The sequence below is a fragment of the Moschus berezovskii genome, chromosome 24 (genome assembly GCF_049115385.1).
Source record: "Moschus berezovskii isolate FMDL1 chromosome 24, NW_MosBer_1.0, whole genome shotgun sequence".
Classification (NCBI taxonomy): Eukaryota; Metazoa; Chordata; class Mammalia; order Artiodactyla; family Moschidae; genus Moschus; species Moschus berezovskii.
In genome coordinates, this window is record NC_142483.1 from 39,584,875 (window position 1) to 39,609,892 (window position 25,018).

Sequence of the window (25,018 nt, forward strand, 5' to 3'; positions counted from 1 at the left end):
AAATCTATTGTAAGGATCATTGGCTAGGATTCTTCTGAGAGAGTAAAACACCCCAAGAAAATTGAACCAAAATACAGTGAATCGAGGTTGAATGTGGATAGAATCCTTTGAGCCAAAGAAGTTCTTGTGAATTCTATAACTTAAAAAAAAATAACTAACTAGCTGGGAATGTTGTTATTTGATGCTTCACGAGAAGCTGGTCAGTAGACTCGGGGCAAAGTCCCCCTTGGGTCTCTGTCAGATGTCAGTGCCCATGGATGCCGTCTGTCCCAGGAGGGTCCTCTGTCACCCTCAGGACTTCAGCTTCTGTAGGTGCTTGCTGTCATCTTTCTATCTCTAAAAAATAAATGGACTCTGAGGTAAATCCAGCTAACACTTGGAGTTATGGTCTTATCTACATATATGATTTCAGTGAAAGATGGTATAGTGTCGTTAAAAGTGTTGGCTTGACCTGGGATATGAATGTCTTCTGTTCCATGTCCCAGGCCATGTGATTCAGGATTGAGAAACTTATAGCCTAGTTAAATGAGAGAAAGGTGACAATGGTAGCTACCATTTATTTGAATTGCTGCTCCAGTTGGTATTGTAAGCTATTGTGGGAACATTCTCAGTTCATAAAGGTTAGCTGTTATTAAGTGAATAATATTGACCATATTTATTTTGACTTCTGTGTCAGCCTTTTATGGATCTTTCATATTTTTCTGCAGTGCTGAATAATTTCAGCACTTAATTCTTACATAGATTAATGAGAATCCCCAGTCCCCAGCAGACAAGTTATGAATAGGAATGCCTTGACTCTTTGAGTGCTGAAAGGAAGGTGTATCTTACTTAGAATTGGATTATTTGTGATTGTGAATAAATAAGGCAGTGTATGAAAGAGCTGTAAGAAAAATATTTATAAAGCGTTAAAAGGAGATGGGAACATTTTTAAAAAGAAAAAAATCATAGCCCAATTATTAGGGGAAATACAAGGGCAGGCTTGGAATCTACATTTTTGCTTGATACATGGATGCTGGTATGTAGACTTTCTCTTCCCCTGATAATGTTTTAGGACTGCTGGGATATTTTTATATCTGAATGAAAATGCTGCTGCTGAATTTTTTAGTTGTTTAGTAATAAAAATGAATGAAGTGTGGATGAGTTCAGTAATATAAATGCAACTGGATTTGGAAGGTAAATGCTGACAGAACATCTCTTTCTGTGTGAATAGATTTCTTTTTTAATGCTTTCCCCATCCCAGCAAGCTTGTGCTATAAACAAGTCTCGTTCTGTCACCAATCACAGCTGGTTAACTCAGGAGAGGATGTCCTCGTGTTCTACAACGACAGAGCCTCTTTCCAGACCCTGATTCAGATGATGAGGTCCGAGCGGGACCGGATGGACGAGAACAGCCCCCTCATGTACCACATCCATCTGGTGGAGCTCTTGGCCGTGTGCACGGAAGGCAAGAACGTCTACACGGAGATCAAGTGCAACTCCCTGCTCCCGCTGGATGACATCGTCCGCGTGGTGACACACGAGGACTGCATCCCCGAGGTGAGCGCCTGTGTCCCCGGCGTGGGTGGGCTCTGCTCGTGTGTCTCCACATGGTGTGTGTGGGGGGCGCGGCTGGATGGGAGCTGACCCAGCTGGGACCTCACAGCTTTGACACCCACGGCTCACTTAGCCGTGAGACTTCCAGTGGCCACCGCAGCATCCTCTTGAGCCTTGATTTTGTGTGAGAGGAATGACAGGGGAAGTAAATCTTTCTTTTTGTCTCCTTGAGGAAGAACAGGAAACTGCTGCAGGGTTTCAGCTCTGGAACTAATCGTTTCACCTGTTGAAACAGGAGCATTGAGCTGAATGGACTGCTCAGAAATGAGATGAAGGGTGGCTGGAGAGACAGTTCACACCAGTGTAAAACTTAACAGGCTTATTCTTTAAAACAAAAACTTGCGATGCAAAAATCATGAATGACAGCTTTAAAATATTCAGGAACTGCAGGTAACCAGTAAGAAATGGAAAGTAGTCTACAGTTTCACCACCCATAATAAATACCTGTTAGGGTTTTGAAGTAAATCCTTTCAGTTTTTGTTTTCCCTGTTCATATACATTAACTAGTAACAAAAAAAATGGATCACGCAATATGTATTTCTTCTTTGTGTTTTAAAATATATAGTATTAGTTTATTTTACTAGTGTATGAACATATGCGTTTATATATGTGTGTGTGTGTGTAGCGGGAGAGAGAGTGCGCATATGTGGGCTTCCCTGGTAGCTCAGCTGGTCAGCCTGCAATGCAGGAGACCCCGGTTTGATTCCTGGGTTGGGAAGATCCCCTGGAGAAGAGAGAGGCTCCCCACTCCAGTGTTCTTGGGCTTCCCTGGTAGCTCAGACGGTAAAAATTCCATCTGCAATGCAGGAGACCTAGGTCTGATCTCTCGGTTTGGGACGTTCCCCTGGAGAATGGCATGGCAACCCACTCCAGTATTCTTGCCTGGAGAATCCCATGGACAGAGGAGCCTGATGGCTGCAGTCCATGGGGTTGCAACAGGTCAGACACGACTGAGCGGCTAAGCACAGCACAGCATAGATTATGTAGTATATATTAAATATGTACTGTTTTTAGACTACTTTGTGGAAAAGTTATTACATTTTTGCAGGGTGAACACTTAGAAGTGCTGTGTCATGCAAGGTGCATTTCTTTCTTTTGACTTGATAGTGTGAAGTGCCTTCCAGCAGTTTTACCTCAGCTGCCCCTCACCACAGAGCTCTTACCACTCCTTCCTCCAAATCCTGCCAGCTCTTACTGTTATCATGCCTTTACTATTTTCCAGTCTGGTGGGTGTATAGTGATATCTCATAGTGGTTTTCATTTCTGTCTTCTTGATTACTAAATGAGATTCAGCTCCTTTCCATGTATTGTTTTTGATACTTATTATTCCTTTAATTAAATATCAGATCATTTTTTTTCCCCCTTCTCTCCTTGGCATGTCCATCATACACACACAGATCTGTAAGAATTCCTTGTGGAGATATGCATTGCAAACAGCTTCTCTCAAATTGTGTCATTTAACGCTTGTAACAGAGCCATTTCATGACTAGAAATTCTTAACTTTAATGTCGTCAAACCTCTCCATCTTCTGTGGTCACTGTTTTGTTTCATTCTTTACCTGGAAGTCATGAACGTTTTCTCTTCTCAAAAACTTTGTTGTCAAATTTCATCTTGGTGAATTTAGACCATCAAAAAGCCACAGAAATTCAGTGGTCAAGAGAAAATGGAGTGGCCATCTTGGTCTGTTCTTGTCATTGTTAATTTGAGGGAAATCGTCAGTCCCACATGTACTATGAATAAGTTGATTTTTACAGAAAAATCTGTTTCTCTTTTTCAGGTGAAAATTGCCTACATTAACTTCCTGAATCACTGCTATGTGGATACGGAAGTGGAAATGAAGGAGATTTATACCAGCAATCACATGTGGAAATTGTTTGAGAATTTCCTTGTTGACATCTGCAGGGTAAGGCTTTCTGGAACTAAGGAGGCAGGGGAAGGGGTACGTGTGGGTCTGGGTCTCCCTGTGCAGACGTAGGGATGACAGTCACGTCATTACAGCTTGCTAATTGGTGGCACAAGGAGGTACTTGGCTCTTTTACTGCATCTTATTTCTTTTGATCTTTTACTCCTAGCTTGAGAATAGATTTTATTCATCAAGCTTCAGGGAGGGTAGGTTATTTCTGGTTTTCATTTCGTCCTTTATGGATTGATTTATTAAAATCAGATTTATAAAGTTTTGTCTTTTTTGACAATGAGTGTCTCCTCGAAGGAGAGCATTCCTGAGTGTGAGCATTTATCTCCTAAGATCTGGTGTCAAGGATCCTTCAAATCACATCACCTTCCCACCTGCTGATTTCCTGACCCAGCCTTCGGGATGGCTTCAGTAGTCTTGATTTGGTTTTGCAGTGAACTTAACATTTGTTTGAAAGTCATGGGACTACACCCTTACAAGGCACATCATGGATTTAATAGGAGTTGTGTGGTGGTCAGGTTGGGGAAAGTAACTCAGTCCTTCACAGAATAATTGTGAAATGAATCCCAATTTCAGAAACATTGTGATGCTAAAAAGGAAAAAAAAAAAGTGCATTGTAGAATCATAGAATGTGGCATTTTCTCCTGACTGTGCAATTACCAGTATAAAACAAGGAGCCTACAAGAACTTAATTTCCTTCTTATCAAGGACCGTGTTTAATAATACCCTAGTGTTGGCATCACAGATATATATTGTTGTTCAGTCACCCAGTCATGTCTGACTGTTTGTGACCCCATGGACTGCAGCATGCCAGGCCTCCCTGTCCCTCACCACCTCCCGAGGTTTGCCCAAGTTCATGTCCGTTGGATCAGTGATGCCATCCAGGCATCTCATCCTCTGACACCCTCTTCTCCTTCTGCCCTTGATCTTTCCCAGCATCAGGGACTTTTCCAGTGAGTTGGCAGATCACATCAAGTGACCAAAATACTGGAGCTTCAGCTTCAGCATCAGTCCTTCCAATGAGTATTCAGGGTTGATATATATATATAATTTAAATATGTATATATTTTAATCTCAAGTTCTTCCTAGTTTTTTAATCCCATAAATCTGGGGGTTTGGCTTGAAATGGAAATCCTGCTTTGCTTCTTTAAATCAGGACTCAACAAAGTTTTCTGTGAAGACCCAGATAGTAAACATGGCTGGCTCTGTGGGCCACGTGGCCTCTGTCACAGCTTCTCAACTCTGCTCTGGCAGCGTGAGAGTGACCACAGAGTATGTAAACAGATGGGCACGGCTGGGTTCCAGTAAAACTTGATTTATAAAAAAGCCACCAGCCCTTAACTTGGCTCATCCCTGCCTTAAGTTGTTCAAAAATGTTTAAAATTCATTGCTAACTTCACTTTTGGATGTGTCTACCAACTGCTCATCACTGGACTCAGAACATGACAGTTAATAAAATTTGATGGTTTTATCCTTTACTTCATAATGGTGGCTTAGAGGGTAAAAGCATATGCCTGCAATGCGGGAAACCCAGGTTCGATCCCTGGGTCAGGAAGATCCCCTGGAGAAGGAAATGGCAACCCACTCCAGTACTCTGGCCTGGAAAATCCCACGGACGGAGGACCCTGGTCAGCTACAGGCCATGGGGTCATAAAGAGTCGGACACGACTCAGCGATGACATGACATGTGATTTTATTTCTCAAATTAGAGGGCTAATGAGTTTGGTAATAAAATGGATGTTAAATATTTGGGGAGAGTGCCTCGGTAGTCTAGTGGTTAGAGCTCTCGATGTCCCTGCCAAGGGCCCAGGTTCAGTCCTTGAGTGGGAAACAAATCCCACGAATTGCGTGTTGCGGTCAAAAAATAAGTAAATAAATTTCTTAAACCTGTTCTTCTAAATGTGTAATCGTATCCTAAGCAGCAAAATTATCTAAAGTCCAGGTGAAACCCTAGGTCTCCCTTCACCCCTCAGCTTACACAGACAGTTATTCTGAGTCACAGCCCACTGTTTTCAGCGGTACTGTGGCTCAGTAGAGTTTTCGCTGAATGGAGAGGAGTGTTGTAGGTTTGGAGAATATCCTGCCCAGTGGACCTCAGTGGTAGTACTTGATTAAATGTCATGATTATATGCATTGGTTACCTATGACCTAGAGACGATGAATGACTTAAACAGTTTACCTTTAGGGTACCTGTAGGCAACTGTAGGTATTAAGCCTGTTAGTGCCTTTGGGGGCTTTAGATTGGCCACAAGTTGGTAGGAATTAGGAAGTGATGGCCTTGTAGGTCCCATGCCAACTTTAATGTTTTATAATTCTTCACCATGATATCCAGGCTGATCTGTTTCTCTTTTACCATGATTCTTTTTTTTTTTCTTTAAATCATTGTTCTCTTTTATTTATTCATTTATTTTTATTTTTTGGTTGCACCACACATGGCATGCTGAATCTTAGTTCCTCGACCAGGGATCAAACCCATGCCCCCTGCTTTGGAACCCATGGAGTCTTAACCCCCGGGCCATCAGGGAAGTCCCTAATTGTTCTCTCTTAAGAGGAGAAACACTGACTTGCAGGCTTTTGCCTTTTTTGTTAAGGGTAGTTAGCAGAAATAGGCATAGATTTCTCAATTTTACAAGGAACTTGAAGGTTTTGGTACAAGGTCTAAAGCACTGACTTGTCCTCCAGGCCTGTAACAACACGAGTGACCGGAAACACGCAGACTCAATTCTGGAGAAGTATGTCACCGAAATTGTCATGAGCATTGTCACCACGTTCTTCAGTTCCCCCTTCTCAGACCAGAGTACGACTTTGCAGGTAAGAAATACGAACAAGGATGCAGGTAATTCCCAGGAGATCCTCAGCAGATGGACTTGGTGCGGATTCTGGAGTGAGCGGCTGTGGACGAGCTGGCCCTCTGCGAAGCATTAATAAGAGATGCCTTTCTCTTCGTGGAGAACGGTTTTTACAGGAATTGCATGGACAATGAAGTACCTGAGCATGGTTTTCTGTATCAGATGGTTCTGTGGCTGTTGATTTTTTTCCTGAAAATGCCTTCTTTTTCCCCCTCTTTAATCTTGTTGATTCCTGACCTCCAACCTTAGCAAGACGAGCAGCTTTCAAATGAGTGGTAGTATGTTAACGCTTTTTAAGAAAATTATATATATTTTTTATTTTTGGCCACACTGGGTCTCTGTTGTTACACGCGGGCTTTCTTTAGTTGCCATGCTCGGGCTTCTCATTGTGACGGGGTTTTGATAGGCGCAGTGCGTGGGCTCAGCGGTTCCGGCTCCTGGGCTCTGGAGCACAAGCTCAGTTGCAGTGAACAGGCTTCGTGACTCTGTGGCATGTGGGATTTTTCCAGATCCGGGATGGAACCCATATCCCCTGCATTGGCAGGCAGGTTCTTTACCACTGGACCACTAGGAAAGTCCAACACTTAATAAAACATGTCTGGGAATCTCCACTATAACCCCAAATGTGTGCCTACAGTTAATCAGAAGGGGTACATGGCCAGTGGGAATGAGACACCCTTGAGCCTTGATACTACAGCTACCACATTCCACCAGCCCCAGCACGTGCTGATCACTGGCGCCTCCTGGAGTTGTGCAGCAGCCCTGCAGGCTGATTGTCAGTGTACTGAGAGTTTCAAATGTGAACCCGTGGACCTGGGAGATGTTTTCATTATTCTTGGAAAAGTCACTTTTCTTTCTGTAACTGAGGTCTGGGTCATTGGCTGTGGGAGTCTTACTGCGGGTCTGTGTACACAGCCTGCAGAATGAAGCTAGGACTTGGTCTCCAGTGGCCAGAAGAGCAGTAGTAACCATCCTTGTCATGCATATAGATGGAGGGTGTCCTGGGGTTGATGCGTGGTCCAGCCTGGTTGAATTGTAGACAGATAACCTTAATTAAGGTAAATTCTCCAAGAGAAGAGTGATTCACGGTCAGTATGTATCACTGGTACGTTCATTAGATAATGCTATTCTGTTACTCATGCAGAGAAGTTCATATTAATTTAGTACTCATGGTATCATCCCCATTTTGCAGGTGAACAAATTGAGACTCAGGGGATTAAATTACCATCCTTAACCATAGTCACCACTGCTAATTGGCAAAACCATGATTTCAACCCAGATCTGACTCTAAAACTTGAACTCTGGAATTTTTAGTGAGATATGTTTTCTTAGGAACTGTTGGTAACCTGTTTAATTTAGCTTATCTGCTAGCCTTTGGTTATCTCTAAAGTATCATAAAGTTAGAATACCACCTTTAGAGTGTCTGTGCATGGTTTTTGTGTCATTGGGGAATAAGAACTTGTTAGATCCCAAGCACATGAGTTGTTAAGAGGCCAAAATGTGCGCCTTACCAAGAGCCATTCTACTCAGAGCCAACTGCTTTGGTTAATCAGGGTGAACTTGTTTCTCTTGTAATTAAAAGTGACCATTGCTATGAGGCAATTCCAGTTCTCCTAGAGACTGTGAAACAGTGTTGCAAAAGCACATGTCAATGTCAGCCAAAGTAATTGGAAACATCACTGGAAAAGACTCTGATGCTGGGAAGAATTGGGGGCGGGAGGAGAAGGGGACGACAGAGAATGAAATGGCTGGATGGCATCACCGACTCAATGGACATGAGTTTGGGTGAACTCCGGGAGTTGGTGATGGACAGCGAGGTCTGGCGTGCTGTGATTCATGGGGTCGCAAAGAGTCTGACACGACTGAGCGACTGAACTGAAGTGAACTGAAACAGGAATTTGTGTTTTGGGTTTTTGGTCTTGGTCCTGCCATTGCCCTTGCTCTGAAACCACGTTTAACCCAATTATTAGGCAGGAGTGACCAGAGAAATCAACTTCAACCTTTTATGTCTGGAGCGAGGCCCTGGTCATCCAAGTATAATTAAAATACATAGTCCAGGCTGGATTTCTAGAATAATTATTTTGAAGCAATACTGTTTTCGAAGCTGTCCTAACCTGTCTTATTTATCTTCTGAAAAGCCTGCGTCTTATTTCCTCAGCTAGATTTGTAGCTTCCTCCTTCCTTCCTTCCTCCCATGGCTTGTATCTTTCCTTCCTTTCTTTAACCAGTGTTGCTGGGGGAGGAAAATGGTGGACTTGGAGTTTTGTTGCATTTAAGGCACCAGTGGAATGTCCAAGGGGCGGCTGAAAATGTGGGTTCTGGGAGGAATGACAGAACTCTGAAGCCTTTTGGAGCTTCCCGGGTGGCACTGTGGTAAAGAATCTACCTGCCAATGCAGTAGACGTGAGTTCCATCTCTGGTCTGGAAAGATCCCACATGCCATGGGGCAGCTAAGCCATGCATCACACCTACGGAGCCTGGGAGTACAGCTGCTGAAGCCCATACACCCGGGAGCCTGTGCTCCGCAACAAGAGAAGCCACCACAGTGGGAAGCCTGTATACAGCCCGACTAGAGAGCAGCCCCACCTGCTGCAGCTAGAGAAAGCCTGGGCAGTGACAGAAAACCAGCACAGCCATAAATAAGGAAAAAATTTTTTTTAATCTTTGGAGGCTTTTAAAGCAGGACAGAGTTGGGTTCCAGTCCTTCCCAGTTCTGTGAACTTGGGGAGATCTCAGAGCTTCAGAGCCCTTTTCTTACATGTTAAACAGGGTTATAGTATGACTGGGATGATGACCTGATATGACCTGCGGATGACTGGGAGAATTAATTTTTACGAATAGCTAGCACAATGCTTGGTACACAGTAGTTGCTTAACAACTGGCAGCTTGTACTGTGTCCTGCTAGACTGCAAGCTGCAAGGGAGTGGGGTGAGGGGGGCAGAGACGTGTCTCAGATACTGTTTTATCCTGAGCACCATGCCTGGCCCCTGGGAGGTGCTCATTTGGTGAGTGAGCAAATGAATTGTGTAGACTCAGGAGAAGGGAACTGTGAAGTCCAAGTATCAACACTTGCTAGTGCACGTCTTGGCAGGATAAAGAAGAGGTAGACTAGAAAGGACCCGGGCAGAGCACAGATAATTAAGGACAGATTATACAACAGGCCAGAGGGAGATTAAGGGGTTATCTTGCCCTCAGGATGGAATTCATGAGCAAAACAGAGCCTTGAGAACTAAACAGGGGAGAATCTCAGGCAGAAGGTGCTGGGCAGCCATGTTCATTAGCCCAAGAGGTTGCATGAGCTGGTGCCGCCAGATTGGCCATTAGAATAGGAAATTAGGAATCAGTTGCTCTGGTGGCTTGACTCATCTTTTGTTTATTCAGGTGCCAGATGGGAACAGAGCAGATGCTCAGTAAATGTTGGCTCAATTGAATTCATTTAGTTGAAGGATTCTTTTTCCTTTAAGTTAGGCCATTGAGTCCCCATCTCAAGTTCCATCAGAGGGGACCAAGTACTACAGGTCCAAGGCGGCCTCATCAGCTGGTGCATCCTCCCCAGCTCCCTCGACCCAAGCCTGCTCAGGCTCGAGGGATGTGACGCCAGCCCGGGTCACTGAGGTTTGACGGGTTCAGAGTAGGACTTATTTTCATTCATTTTTATTTTTTCTCTTGTAGTACAGTTGATTCGCTATGTTGCGTGTGTTTGAGTTCTGCAGCAACTTGATTCACTCACACTCTTAGCTCTTCTTTTTCAGATTCTTCTCCCATGTAGGTTATTACAGAGGTTGAGCAGAGTTCCCTGTGCTTCCAGTAGGTCCACCTTGATCATCAGTTTTATGAATATCACTGTGTTAATCTCAACCTCCTAATTTCTCCTTACCGCTTGCCCAGCTTCCCCCTCATTAACTAAGTTTCCTGTCTGTGAGTCTTGTTTTGATTTGAACGTCGGTTCACTGTGATCAGTTTTGAAATGTGATGTATAAGTGGTATCTGATGTTTGTCTTGCTCTGTCTGACTTACTGGACCTGGTGTGATCACCTCACAGTCCATTCTTGTTGCTGCAAATGGCGTGGATTTTCTCCTGTTTTCTGGCTGAGTCTTAATCCGTTGGGTATATGTAGCATAGCCTCTTCCATTCGTCTGTGGATGGTCATTTCGGCGTTCCCGTGCCTTGGCTATTGAATAGTGCCGCAAATATTGTTGGGGTGCCTGTGTCTTTTGGAAGGATGGTTTTCTCTGAAGACATGTCCACCCAGGAGTGAAATCTTGGAATCTCATGGGAGCCATGATATATAAATAAATAAATAAATGTATTAATTTTTGAAGGGATTTCTATACTGTTGCCCGTAGTGATTGTTACCAGTGTACATTTCCACCAACAGCGTAGTAAGTTCCCTTTTCTTCAGGCCCTCTCTAGCATTTATTCTGTGTAGACTTTTTAATGACTGTTGCTTGGGAATAACCTCCTCATTGCTTTGATTTGCATTTCTCTAATCATTGGGGATGTTGAGCGTGTTTTCATGGGAGTTTTCTTTTTAAAGAATTTGAGGATAATTTAGCGCTTGAAATTGGCTTCTGAGAGTCGGCCCTGTTTTGAATTCATCTTCAATCACTTCCTACAGAGTGTTTCTTGAGGGCAGGGCTCTTAAGCGCCCAGATTCAAGGGTTTTCCAGTTGTAGTTGTGGGAAGCGTCCACAAGGTGGCAGCACTTCTTCATTCCCCACTGATGTAACTTGGGCAACAAGAGCCTTAGATAAAGTCATATTTCTGGGTTGTAAATTAGAGTGGAAATTGCCCGAACAGACACCCAAAGGCTTGTATCTCATTACCTTTCCCCACTTACCCTTCCCCACCACCCCCAAACAAATCCCAAGCCCTGGAGAAGTGCCGTGCTGAGGGTGCTGTAGGTAGATGGCAGGTTCATGGGGCAGCCCAAAGGAAGAAGGCTGGAAGCGGGAACCCCACCATCAGGATCCTGGAGACCAGGTGAGTTTGCAGCAGGTCCACCATCCTTTGCAGGCACTGGCTTTGACTTAGGTCTAAGAGGGCCAGCCTGGATCTGGGGATGGTGGTTCCGTCCTGGGGGGCCAGGCACTACAGGTCCAAGGGAGTCTCTTGGCTGGTACATCTCCCCACCTCCCTCAGCCCCAGCACAGTCCAGCCTTGTGACTCTAGCCTGCTCAGGCTCCAGGGATGTTCCACCATTTCTTTCTTTCCAGGGATATGATAGGCATTTCTTTCTTTTTAATTTTTATTTGACCACAGTTTTATTTGACTTTGTTTTAACTATATCCATTGCTGTATAGTTTTTATGGGCTTCCCAGGTGGCACTGGTGGTAAAGAACCCACCTGCCAATACAGGAGACACAAGAGCTGAGGTTCAGTCCCTGGGTTGGGAAGATCCCCTCGGGTATAGTTTATATACATTGTTGTGCTTGTTGTATTTGATTCACTTGTATATATTAACATATCTGCTTTTTAGACTCTTCACTTATGTTAGAGTGCTAAGTGGAGCGGAGTTCTCTGTGATATATAGTAGGTCCTTGTTGATGTCTATTTTATTAAAATATGTTTATATTACTGTGTATATGGCATGGCATATTAACATGCCAACCTTCTGATTTATCCTTCACCCCCTGCCTTTATCTCTGGTAACTGTCAGATGTTTTAAAAGTTTTCAAATCTGTTTGTTTTGTCAAGTGGTTCATATGAGTCAATTTTTAGATTCCTTCTCTAAGTGATATTTTATGATATTTGTCTTTCTCTCCCTTAGTTGGGTTAGTGTTATCATCTCTGGGTTCATCCACATTGCTGCAGGTGGCATTGTTTCATTGTGTGTGTGTGTTTTTAATGCCTGAGTCATATTCCATTGTCCGTACAGACCACACCTCCTGTGTCTGTTCACCTGTCACTGGATATTTTGGTTGCTTCCTTGTCCTAACCATTGTAAACAGGATTGTAGTGAAAGTTGGGGTGCTTGTGTCTTTGAGTTAAGGTTTTCTTTGGATACATGCCTAATAGTGGGATTGCTGGATCATTTGGTAGCTCTGATTTTTTAGGATTCTCCATGTTGTTCTTTGTAGTAGCTATACCAATTTCTGTTCTGTCGAACAGCATAGTAAGGCATCATTTTCTCCATTCTTTGAAGACTTTTTGAGGATGACCATTCTGAGTGGTGTGGGGTGATACCTCAATGTGATTTGGTTTGCATTTCTCTTAATAATTAGTGAAGTTGAGCATCTTTTCATGTGTTTTTATTTTTCTTTAAACAGTATAAGATTTACCTCTTGAAATAGGGTTCTGGAAAATCTGCCTTTTTTTTTTAAGGCAGAAAAATCTGCCATTTTTCGATGACCTACACCACGGTATTTCTTGAGGTCAGATGTCATTTATATATTCAGTGCTCATCCACACTCCTGTTAAAGTTGTTACGAGAAATGGCCACAAGGCGGCAGCATTTCGTCGTGCCCAACAGGCCTTGTGTGTCTTCATGCCCATCAGCACACGTTTAAAAGTTGTTGTTATGAGAAACGGCCACAAGGCGGCAGCATTTCTTCATGCCCAACTGGGCTTCCTTGGGCAAGCAGAGCCTTAGTAAGAGTCAGGTTTGTGGCTTGTAAATTAGACACAGGAGCTTGTGTCTCCTTACTTCTCTGTCCGTATTTTTCGCCTCCCAGACAAACCCCAACCCTTGCAACACCGCTATACTGAGGGTTCTGTCTTCCGTGGGTAGGGTGACAGTCTAGAGGTGGCAACCCCACCTGGAGGCTGGGGGACTGTTCCAGACTCTTCCAGTCCAAGGGATCTGACTTCCTTTGGGTACACTAAGTTTTGTTTAGCTACGGGTGGGCCTACCTGGATCTGGAGATGAGGGGAACCGGGCATCACTATTGGTCTTGAGGGGTGGGTTCACTTGCCGCCACTTCCTCAGCCCCAGGACAGTCCAGCCTTGAAACCCAAGGCTGCCCACTCTCCAAGGATGTGACACCAGCCCCAGTCACCAAGACCTGACATCCCCTCAGGAATACTGTGCTGTCCCCTCAGTAGAGTGGGCATTTGTCTGCTGCCTCTGATTTGTTTTTTTTTTATTTCACTTTTATTTTATATTGGAGTATATTTGATCATTTGTTTCAGATGTACAGCAGAGTGATTCAGTTATCCATATACACTGTCTATTCTTTTTCGGGTTCTTTTCTATTGTAGGTTACTATAAGACATTGAGTGTATTTTCCTGGCCATACACTAAGTCCTTGCTGGTTATCTATTTTATATATAGTAGCATGCATATTTTAATCCCAAACTCCTAATTTATCCCTCTCCCCTTTGGTAACTGCAAGGGTGTTTTCTATATCTGTGAGTCTACTTATGTTTTGTAAATATATTCAGTTGTACCATTTTTTTTTAGATGCCACATATACACGATCTCATAACCCATTTTAATTTCTTACAGTGATCTTCCTTTGCCTCTGGCACTTTACAACTTGTTTTCCTTTCATCAAAGAAACTTCTGCAGTATATTTTCAGTACTTTTTTTCTTTGCTATATCAAGTCCTCCTGTGTTTCAGAGGGGATATGCAAGTACATCCTCCTAAAAATTGCAGATGAGTGGAGTCGTGTGTCGTACACGGTGACCTTTGCCATGCAGGTCTAAAGCTACGCTGATGCAGATAGCTTCAGATGGAGGCCAGAATTACAGTTGGCAGATGCCTTCAGGAAGTCAGTGTCAGATTGCTAAAGTCATTGTTTGACTTCTTTTAAAATGAGTACAAACTTATACTATCATGGAAAGGGATTAATCTTCCTCTGCAGTTAACTTGCAAGTACTCACCGGTGGCAGATGAACACTTGGCAGGTGCATAGTCACCATGAGAGCCATAATCTCCTTTTATCATTGGAGACACTGCCTGAAATAAACAAAGAATATTCTAGGTGAGATCCACTTACCAGTTTATCAAGGCTGATTAAAAAATATAGGTTCTACTCATATAACATCTGAAAAGAACTCTGGGAGTTCGTCACCCTCAATCTTTGTATTTTATATATTGCTTGAAGTTAAAGGTCAGAGAAGTAAAGTGACTTGCCTACAATCACACAGCCAGTTGGTAATGAAACAGGAATACCAGCGTTGAGGCTGCAATTCCACTGCTCCGTCCAGTGATCAGACTTAGCATCAAGTTTATGCATTGCCTTAAAATGCTTCTGACTTGTCTCCGTTGGCTCGGCCACTTCTGGAATCCTGTTCATCACCAACCGCCCCCTCCTACTCTTGCCTAAGGGTCTGTGAACCTGTGGTCCAGGGCATTGTCTGCTTCTGACCAGTGTCTCGGCCACTCACAAATAAATGTCTTCACCGGCCTCCCTCTTGTCCTCTTTCTTGCAGACTCGCCAGCCCGTCTTTGTACAGCTGCTGCAGGGTGTGTTCCGGGTTTACCACTGCAACTGGCTCATGCCGAGCCAGAAGGCCTCGGTGGAGAGCTGCATCCGGGTGCTCTCTGACGTAGGTAAGACTCCGCCTCGGTTTGGATTTCACATGGTGGAAATGGGCCACCCAGCAGTGATCAAGGCCACCCTGGACAGAGCACCAGCTCCATAGCTCTGCGGAGCTGCCTCCCACCGGAGGCCGCAGACCTAGGGCTGGAAGCGCAGTCTTCTTGGTTCTTAAACCTTCCTTTCATGTCTCCAAGCCAGCACCTCCCAAAGTTCAGAGCCAGCAAGTCCCAAAGAAAGATAGGCTTTGAAAAGCCACACTGCATGGTTAAACGTTAGGCAGGTCTTGGCGAGTTCCAGCGTGCTCAAGTGCGTTCAAGGGCCTGGGAAGCCCCTCGTTCGAGAAAGTCATCTGTTCAATCCGGTAAACACAGTTGACCGTATGGGAACTTTTTTTTCATGCAAAGCGCATGTCCACTTTGGGGCACACCGTTTGTCAGAGATGGTGGTCTGCCTCCGGCCTCTCAGTGCGAAAGCTTCTCCATCCCCTGCCCCCTCCCCTTCCGCATCGCCCCCTGTCGGCAGCTCTGAAAGGAAGTTATGACCATTACTTCACCCTGATTTTGTCGATCTCTGTTCCACCGCCTCCCCATAAATACTATGAAAAGGGAAAACCTTCCTTCCTAAATTGAGAAGGGCTATCTGCCTCTAGTAGCTTTTTAGATCCCTGGAGACACCAAAGAAGACGAGTAGGGCTCTTAGCGCTGTTGAGCAGTTGTGTCCATTGGGCTTGTTGCCGATCGCAGTCTTTCCTGCCTAATTCCCTTTATATGCATATGGCAAGCACTGGTGTCTTTTTATTATTTACGTGGCACTATTTCACAATAAGCGATTAAGCTTTTGAAAGGGTGTACGTTATTATAGGTTCATGACGTGATAAAATAGGGCTCTGAGATGGGATCCCCAGATAACCCTGCATTCTGCCCATATATGATGGTGCCCGTTGAGGTTGTTGATTAAAAGCGGGGCAAGTTGCTGAGTTCACTAGTTCAGTGATCATCAGAGAGAGGGGATGTTTCAACAGTCTTGGCAGTGATGAGAAAAGGCAAAGAAGGCTGGTGTTTGTGAAACAGTAGACCAGGAAAACTGTACAGCTCATGAATCCCAGCACTTTTGTGCTTCTGCTGGCATGGAGCTTTGAAGACAGGCAAGAGTTGTCTTACTTTTTTTAATGTTTTTGGATCTCCCAGATAGAAGGGTTGTTCGTCTGGTTATGTAACTTAATTTTTAAATTAACTTCATTTGGCAATAAACTTAGACTTATAAGAACATTGCCAGGATAACACAGAGTTCCCATGTACCCTTCACACAGTCTCCCCCGATGTCTGCATCTTGCATTCCCAGCTATGTTTGTCCAAACTGAGAAACTGAGATTGGCCTATTGCTGTGAACTAAACTTGCAGACTTGGTCTTCACTGTGCACAGTGCCGTGTAGGCCACCACGTTGCATTTAGTCACCTCTGGTCTGTGACAATCACTTGTGTGTGCGTGCTCAGACGTGTCCGACTCTGCGACCCCATGGACTGCAGCCCGCCAGGCTCCCCTATCCGTGGGATTCTCCAGGCAAGAATTGTCGAGTGGGTCCAGACCTTCCTTATTTTCTGTGGCCTTGACCATCCTCAGGTGTCCTAGTCAAGTATCTGTAGAATGCGCCCCCTTTGTGGATTTGACTGGTTTTCTCATGATGAGACTGGAGTTGCCCTTTTTTTGAAGGAGGGTGAAAGGAAAACAACAGCCTGTATGGGCAGAATAGCGTATGTCACAGTAGACGTTGTCTTTTGTACTATGTTTGGCTTAAAACAGCATTTTGTAGATGGTTGAAAGAATACAAAACCAGAGAATTTTTCAAAAAGCAGTTTACAGGTCAGATGAGTTCCCTGTCTACATAAATCTTAAAATGTATAGATATATCTGAGCCCCTAAGAAGCCATTCATTGAAGAAGCCCCTTGGACCTACCTAAACCATATGACCTCGGAGCATGTAACTTTCCTCAGCTGCTGGCCTCAGAATTCGCGTTGGGAAACCTGACCTCACAGATAGTGAGGTTCAGCTGAACCACGTATCCACGCTGACGTTGTTGGCATGGACACACCTGCCTGTGGGATGACGGGGGGAGTTTGCGTCTCTGGGGGTCTCTCATCAGCACTGTGGGCTCAAGAGCTCCGTCTCTCCTGTGCAGCCAAGAGCCGGGCCATTGCCATTCCCGTGGACTTGGACAGTCAAGTCAACAACCTCTTCCTCAAGTCCCACAACCTGGTGCAGAAAACCGCCATGAACTGGCGGCTGACAGCCCGCAACGCCGCCCGCAGAGACTCTGTCCTGGCCGCTTCCAGGGACTACAGGAACATCATCGAGAGGCTGCAGGTAATGCCCAGCGCTGATGGAAGCGACCCGCAACCCAGCCCGAGGCGGCTCCCCCGTTGAAGGGCTTCCTCGAGCCAGGGAAAATTCCAGGGTTGGCCCCAGGGGGATATCAGTGTGACGAGTGTGTAGTCAAATGCAGATATGTGTGTTGGGCCAGGAGAGCAAAGCTCCTCGGGACCCAGAAACACTCCCGACAAAGTCGTGGTCCTCAGAGCTTGTGCATGGATTTACAAATCTCTTTTTCAAGAAGTCCCTTGTCACTTATTAGGAAAGAATAAATCAGTGTTAGAAGAGGGTGCTTAGAACAGGAGCGTAACAGCTCCCGCCTTTTTCCTCATCATCTTGGGATTTTGCCCTCTTGAATCAGTATGTAAACAAGTGTAATCGTAACTTAGAGATGAGTTTCATATAAAACGAGCCAAATGAAAACAAAAGTGTTACTAAATTCTAGCTAGATTCTACTGTTTACTTAGTGCCTACAAAGAGACGTGCTCCTCTTTTGTTATGAGGGAGAGTGGTGAGGATTAGATGATGTGAAACATTTAAACACACTCCGTAATACTAACATCTTCCTTTGAACAAGCACCTCGGGTGATTTCCTCGCAGATGACATGTGGACCATGGTTATAGAATCACAGATCCTTCGAATGAGCTTGGTGCCATGGTGCAGAGTATGATCTCAAGCCAGTGCCCGATCGTGGCTCCGCTGCTTAGAAATGCATAACCTTAGGGAAGTTACTTAATTTCTCTAATTTCCTAACTTGTAAAATCATCTAATAGTAACATCTACGTCATGGGGTTGATATGAAGATTAAGAGACTTAAGACGTTCCAGTAACGTGTGCCTGCCTAAGATATGACAACAGCGATTATTTTACTCTTTGACTCTTCTGGAGGTTACTGGGCTCAGCAAGGTGTTTCTTGCTCAAGTTCGTTCATGCAGTTGCAGTCAGATGGTGGTTATGTTTGGACTCAACTTGAAATCTCACTCATTCACATGTTTGGCAGTTGATCCTGATTGTTAGCTGGGACCTCAGCTCTTGCCTAAAATATCTACACGGAACCTCCCCATAGAGTATGGGCTTCCTCACAACATGGCGGCTGGGTCCCAAGATAAGTCTGGAGAGATAGATAAGTAGAAGCTATATTGCCTTAGAGACCTGGCTTCAGAAATCACATGGCATCCTTTCTGTCGTATTCTTTGGGTCATATTCTTAGGTTCAAGGGGCAAGGACACAGACCACCATTTGATGAAGAAGAGCTTGCAAAATCATTTATCCTGCAGTGTTTGTACAGCAGTGGAAAATGCAGTACACTTAAAGCACAAAGAACAGAGCCTGGCATGTAGTCAGCCAGGTCACTTGATCAGTGACCTACTCTTATTAATATTATTATGGTCATTATCCTTATGACCGTAATAATTATCATTAATAAGTGAAATAAATGAATCTTAGGGTGACACAAGTTACCTAAAGACAAATGAGTTCATTGATGCATTCATCAGCCCCACCCTAGGCACAGGGGATACAGCAGCCAAAGCCAGAAATAATCTTGACCTTCATAGAGTCTCCAGTGTTGGAAGGGAGGGAAAAAATGAGCAAGTCACACATAGAAGTAACATGGTGAGAGAGACGGACGCTGCAGAGGAGTGGGCGGTGCTATGAAAAATACTGATGAGGAAGCTCATCTTGCCTGGAGCTGGGGGTGGTGCTCAACAAAGGCATTGCTGGGGAAGGAACGTTGGAACCATGACCAGGGCACAGGGGGCTGACTGGAAGAACGGAAGGGAAGGGAAGAGCTTGTGAGGAGACCATTGTGCAGGGGAGAATACGGTGCAGAGACCTAAGGAGGGTTAGCTTGGCTGGAGCCCACAGAGCTGGATGGACGGGCAGGGCTTTTGCAGGTCGAGGAAGGAATTTGAGCCTTGTCATGACAGAGCCACTTCTTAAAGGTAGCCTGATTCCCCATGGAGTGTTTCCTGATCCCCACTGTGGTTTAGAAGGAGGAAGTTCCCTGTGTTGTAGACTCGTAACTGGTTGAACACACAGCATTTTCTCCTGCTCAAACTGAATTACCTGTGGCTTAGAAACACACCAGTGCTCTTCTTAGATCATTACACATATTCTTGGGTAACAGAATAAAATACATAAGTTTAGGCAGTGCTTGTTTTAAAGACTTGGCCGGTAGCCAAAGCGATCCTCATTTATCTAATGAGTTATTGTCTGTCTGAGTCCCTGCAGTTACGAGATTGCTCAGAACGGCAAAAGTTGTCATAATGTGAGAACATTAACTTGCAAATGAAGTGCTTATATAATTAACCCCCATTCAGACATCCCCCTCACTTAACACTGGCATCTCCCCCTGCCCATCGCTTTGCCATCTTTGTCTGTTGATCTCTCCCCGATTGCCGAATGTTCTACATTTGACAATACAATGCAAATCAACCGCAATGTGAAGTTCCAGCCTGGCAAAAGATGCAAGATTTTGTGAACACGATGCCGAAGAGCTGTTTCAGGCTTGTCCAAAAGCTGGAGATAGATAACAGATTGCCAGAGCTAGGACCAGTCACTGTTGAAGAAGAGGAAATTGGGTGCTTTCCCAGAGGGAACTGTTAGGGAAACTGACAAAGTTCTCCAAGAATTTTGCCAAAGCGACCCTCTTTCTGACTGTGGTGTGAAAGTCAAGCCAAACTAAGGGATGTTGCAGTGTACTCTCATAATTTTGTTGGGAATATTGCCCCCTGCCCAAAGTAGTTTGATTCGTGAATGCATCCTAAATATGATTGAGTGATGACAAATTTTGTTAAATGTAAGATGAAGTAGAATAGTATTTATAAGTTTTAGTTTCTAGATGGAAGATCACTCAGTTCTCTGTGAATTTGGGACCTATGAAATTTGGGTCCCTAATTGAGATGAATGCAGTTAAAATGGGCTTTCTCCATGCAAAGCTTCCTGGTTAATTGTCTGATCTTCCCCAGCGCGTTGTGTTCTGCCCGTCTTGGCCAGCTTGCCGGTAGCTTGGTTCTCAGTTAGCAAGCCAGGCGGCAGACGTGAGCATCTTTTGGAGATAATTTCTCATCCGTTTCCTGCCATTTGCCTTTATATGGTGTTTGTGTGTTGGTTCTGCTGCTGTTTCAACTTCTCTCTGTTTTCCTTTCCCGCAGCTGTGTGTTTTGCATTTGAAGACCATCATGCTATCAGGGTACATGTATTTAGCATGTTGATACAGCATGTTCATTCATTTGTGTTCTCATTTTTATATGATATTTTATGATATGAAAAATTCATGCTCATTGGAAATAATTTGGCAATACTCACAAGTCCCACTAAATAGAAGAAAGCTGGCATCACCTGGAATCCCCCCTCTCAGAGGAAACCACTAATGATGATTTAATGTTTGCTGTGTATCCTTCAGACATTAATGTTGCTGATAAAAAGTGGATCATAGAGTCCATACTATTGTTTGGCCATTTTTTTTACACTTGTAATGGAGACGCCTTTCCATGTGGTCGAATGTACTTTTTGCATCCTATTTTAAACCATACGGAATGATCCCTTGGGTAGCTTAAGGCCCATCGCACAGAGCGGGTGGGAAGGATGTTATGTCTGTGTTATTTCTCTGTTTTCCGCATCAGGGTCTAATGCTTCAGGTAACCGTTGGGCAATGTCTAATAACTCGAGGCACATACCAGACGGTGCTGAGGTTACTGTAACCCAGCCTAGTCTGCGGTCACGCCTCGGGTCAGAAATGAATGTTCCCACCCTCCCGCGGGTGCCTCCGGCCCAGGCTGCTCACCGGGGCTGCGCTTCCGTTCCAGGACATCGTCTCGGCCCTGGAGGACCGCCTCCGGCCCCTGGTGCAGGCCGAGCTGTCAGTGCTGGTGGATGTCCTCCACCGGCCCGAGCTGCTCTTCCCGGAAAACACAGACGCCAGGAGGAAGTGTGAAAGCGGGGGCTTCATCTGCAAGTAAGCAGCCCCTCCCGCCACGGTGCTCGCTGGGGCAGAGCCCCGATGACCAGACGCAGCCCTGGTTCCTGGGGAAGGCGGGGCCGGCCTGGCGTTTGATGAAAACAACAAGGTCTAGTGCGGGGGTCCGTTCTGACCGATCTGAAGGAAGTGTGTGGGTGCACCCCTACTTAGCAACACTGTTGTTTGGTGACAACTTCTCCTTTGAGAACGGCACGCCCAGTCGTTCATCTGCCACTCACCACATGCGGGCAGGATGCCCACTGTGGACTGACAGACTCCAAAAGCCACGGCCCTCAAATCCTCAGAAAGCTCAGACCTACCGGGGCCTCACAGTCTTTTCCCAGCAGCTTTGTCCTTTGTCATTTATGCCGTGGGGCATAATCTAGAAGAAGCAACTGGTCCCATGACCAGAGATCACAGTCTGATTTTCACCCTAAGGTTGGTTGGTTGGTTAGCTTGAGCGTGAACTCTGCTGCTTTTTTTATTTTTCTGGGCCCGTCAAAGGATAAGACTGGATAAACAAAGTGATGGTTCAGTTCAGTTCAGTTCAGTCGCTCAGTCGTGTCTGACTCTCCGCGACCCCATGAATCACAGCACGCCAGGCCTCCCTGTCCATCACCAACTCCCGGAGTACACTCAAACTCATGTCCACAGAGTCGGTGATGCCATCCAGCCATCTCATTCTCCGTCGTCCCCTTCTCCTCCCGCCCCCAACCTTTCCCAGCAGGACGTGTTTATCCCAACCATCATAGTCTCGAGGTTCTTTTTTTTTTTTTAACACTGCTGACATATTTTGGCCACATTACTGACAATGCTCAGTGGGTAAATAACTGCACTCCATAAACAGCAGTTTTGAGTGGGCCTCTGTCTCCCTTTGGACCTGTTTGCTGCTGATGATCAGCAGGTGTCGCTGTGGAGACACCGCCCGGCTGTTAGTGAAGGGACTGCCCGGAAGTCTGTTTAAGTCTGGGAGCCTTTGGTAGATATTAGTTCATTAACAGACTAGTTACAATAAGTTGTTTTTTTTTTTTCCTAATGTAAAGATTGTTTCAGGGATGTAATCCGTGGTTTTCCCCTCCATTCAGGTTAATCAAACACACTAAACAGCTCCTGGAGGAGAATGAGGAGAAGCTCTGCATTAAGGTCCTTCAGACCCTCAGAGAAATGATGACCAAGGACAGAGGCTATGGAGAAAAGGTACTGCCTTTCGTTTTCATGTGAAAACCAGGTGTTGCTATTAGGTAGAAGCAGAGTGGGGGCACTTAGAAATCCACCTTAGTTCAGGCATAATGACTGGAGGGGTAACTTAAAAAAAAACTATTCATCTTGCCCTGAAGGTAATTAAATCATGAGTCTTTCTTTAGAGTCATATACACTTAGGTGTCTCTTTTAGGCTGCTTGCCATATAATCTATATTCAGAAAAATAGGAACAACAAGATTTTCCGCGTGTTTAAATTCTCAGTGAGAATGCAACTGCCTCTTGTGTACCAAGGTGTGTGTGTTCCTGAGTTTTGGGTTCCAGCTGAGCATACCTGTGGGTTTACTTGCTTCTTTCTGGTGAGACGTTACACAATCCTCCCAGTGTATGAAGAAACTGCCTCCAGTTCTAACTGGAATGAAGACGGACAGACATGTCACCTTTTGTAACAGACTGGGAAATGGACCATCCCTGGGAGCTGAGACTTCTCAGCACATGCAGTAAGCCATGATGTACAGAAAACAGCCCTCACACCCCCGATTTTGGTCCAAGTGGGATAAAAATAGCCCCATTGCTCTTCCTTTCTGCCCCCAGCGAAAAACAGGGCCTGAATTTAAGTCTCACCAGTCTTCTTTGAAGGCAATAATATTCATTGACTATCTTGAAGCCACTTTTATCAGCATTTTCCGAGTAGGTAAATGTGCTGATATCATTGACTTATCAAATACACAGTAAATAACTTTTCTTCATCTCTGCGAAGAACGCTTGATAATTAAATCACAGCGTCCCTTGTCAATAGAGATGGTGACAACTAGATTCTTGCAAGTCTAAAACACTGTCGGAATCTTGCTTTCTAACCTAAGCAGTGTCTGTCCTTAACATTAGAGCAATTCAACATGTGAGGATCTTTGGATAAGCGCAAATAAAGTCCTTTTTGCAGTTTACGTTCCTCCACGGGCCCCAAACCACAATGCTTTTAAACATCAATCTAAACTTGTAAAATGTACAAATTCAAACTTGAATAAATGTTACCTCGAAAATAAGTGTTTATAACTCAGGAGGAATTTCGTGGTGGAAATAGGCCAGAACAGAGTTTATAAATATAAAAGCAAGGAATACTGGTACAACCGGGAAGTAATAAGATGACCAGTCTGCACTGTGTAGACACCCAGGTGGGTCTTGCCCTTTATAAGGTGAGAGGAAGGACAGTAAAAGAGAATGCACTTATCAGATAAGTAAATAATAGCCATTTATTCCACAGGATGTTTGTTTTTCTTCGAGTGAACTTTAAGAAGTGTTTTTAAAAAATTGACTCCAGTTAAAGACATTCACTTTCCCTAATAAGATAAACTCTACCAAAGGGACCTTAACCAGCTGTGAATTTATTTGTACCTTTGGGGCAGAAAACACGGTTTTAAAACGTAGGGACCACAGTTTTCTCCTCGTGACAATGTCAGCTTCTTTCTGCAGCCAAGGTCCTTCAGTAAGCTTTGTTTCTCTACTCCAGCGAGCTTTGTAAGTTATGCTTATACTTTCACGGAAGTTTTCTTTTTAGAACATGGAAAGGATAAGTACAAGGAGTTGGTTGAGAGTATGTTGCTGGGCAGAAAAGTTCACGGGGGTCTTCGTGCTTTTCCCTCCCCATGGGGGGCCAACAGAGAGAACAGTGTCTTGGCCCCTGGGGACACGATCCAAGATGCTGTCACCCTGCCTGTGAGAAAGCTTGTGGAGAGCGAGAGAGCCAGGGCTTCGAGAGGCCAGTCGATGCAGGTCGTTGTGAAAGAGTTACGAGAGCTGAGACGAGCTCCTGAGGTTGCAGCTCAAATCCCTTCTTCACCTGGTGAAGAAATTAGTCACATCCTAGCAGAGCGAGGCTTAGAGGTAGGATGACAGTTCCTTCCCGTCAGGTTGGAGCTGTCATACCCCTGGTCAAAGTGAAAATACTAGAGGCAAGTACGGGAAATGCTCTGCCACCAAGGAAGACATTCTAGAAACGTGTGCTAGTCAGCAGCTCCGCACCGACCACACAGACATGCCATGCTTCTGGCCCCAGGCTCAGACTGCAGGAAAAGGCTGCTTAACCCTTCGCTTTAAAAGGCGGCAGGGGGGCATTAAATGATTTGTGTTTCTTCCAGTTTCATTGTTAGTTTCCACTCTGTCCTGTTACACTAAACTTTTTGGAAAATGCCTTTGATGGGTTACTGGCTGCCACTGTTTGAGTAAAGAAGCACGACATACGGGACGATCCAACACTTTCAAGGGTGGGAAGAACCCAGATCCAAAGAACTAACCTTTCTTAGGCAAACCAGTGAGGGGTGTTGTTTAGTCGCCAAGTCATGTCTGATTCTGCGACCCCATGGACTGCAGCATGCCAGGCTTCCCTGTCCCTCACAGTGGCTGTTAGTTGATAAAGTAAATGAAGTGTCCTCTGAACTGGGTGCTCAGGACACAGAGGCAAGGGTGAATGCCGTTTCGTCATCTTGGCCTAGTTTTCCTATTTGTTGCCTCTTAAGTGGAGCTTGTCCCATGACTAAAAGCCTGCTGGGATGGCCAGGGTTGTTCTGTCTCCCTGCCCTCTCCCGAGTCTTCACAGTTATCTCTGGTCTGCGGGGCCCTCACATCACCTGTGGTTTGGATCAGGCCTAAG

General features: G+C 44.9%; 1 protein-coding gene across 1 annotated transcript in view; it reads left to right on the forward strand.

The window, feature by feature from the left end:
- The window catches only part of ITPR1 (inositol 1,4,5-trisphosphate receptor type 1), a 360,426-nt gene that overhangs the window by 202,959 nt on the left and 132,449 nt on the right, over positions 1-25,018 (forward strand). Inside the window, exons 32-38 of the mRNA XM_055414365.2 lie at positions 1,285-1,536; positions 3,371-3,496; positions 6,188-6,316; positions 14,733-14,853; positions 17,020-17,204; positions 21,021-21,169; positions 22,258-22,369. Coding sequence (XP_055270340.1) covers positions 1,285-1,536; positions 3,371-3,496; positions 6,188-6,316; positions 14,733-14,853; positions 17,020-17,204; positions 21,021-21,169; positions 22,258-22,369 — 1,074 coding nt within the window. The remainder of the gene's footprint in view (positions 1-1,284; positions 1,537-3,370; positions 3,497-6,187; positions 6,317-14,732; positions 14,854-17,019; positions 17,205-21,020; positions 21,170-22,257; positions 22,370-25,018) is intronic.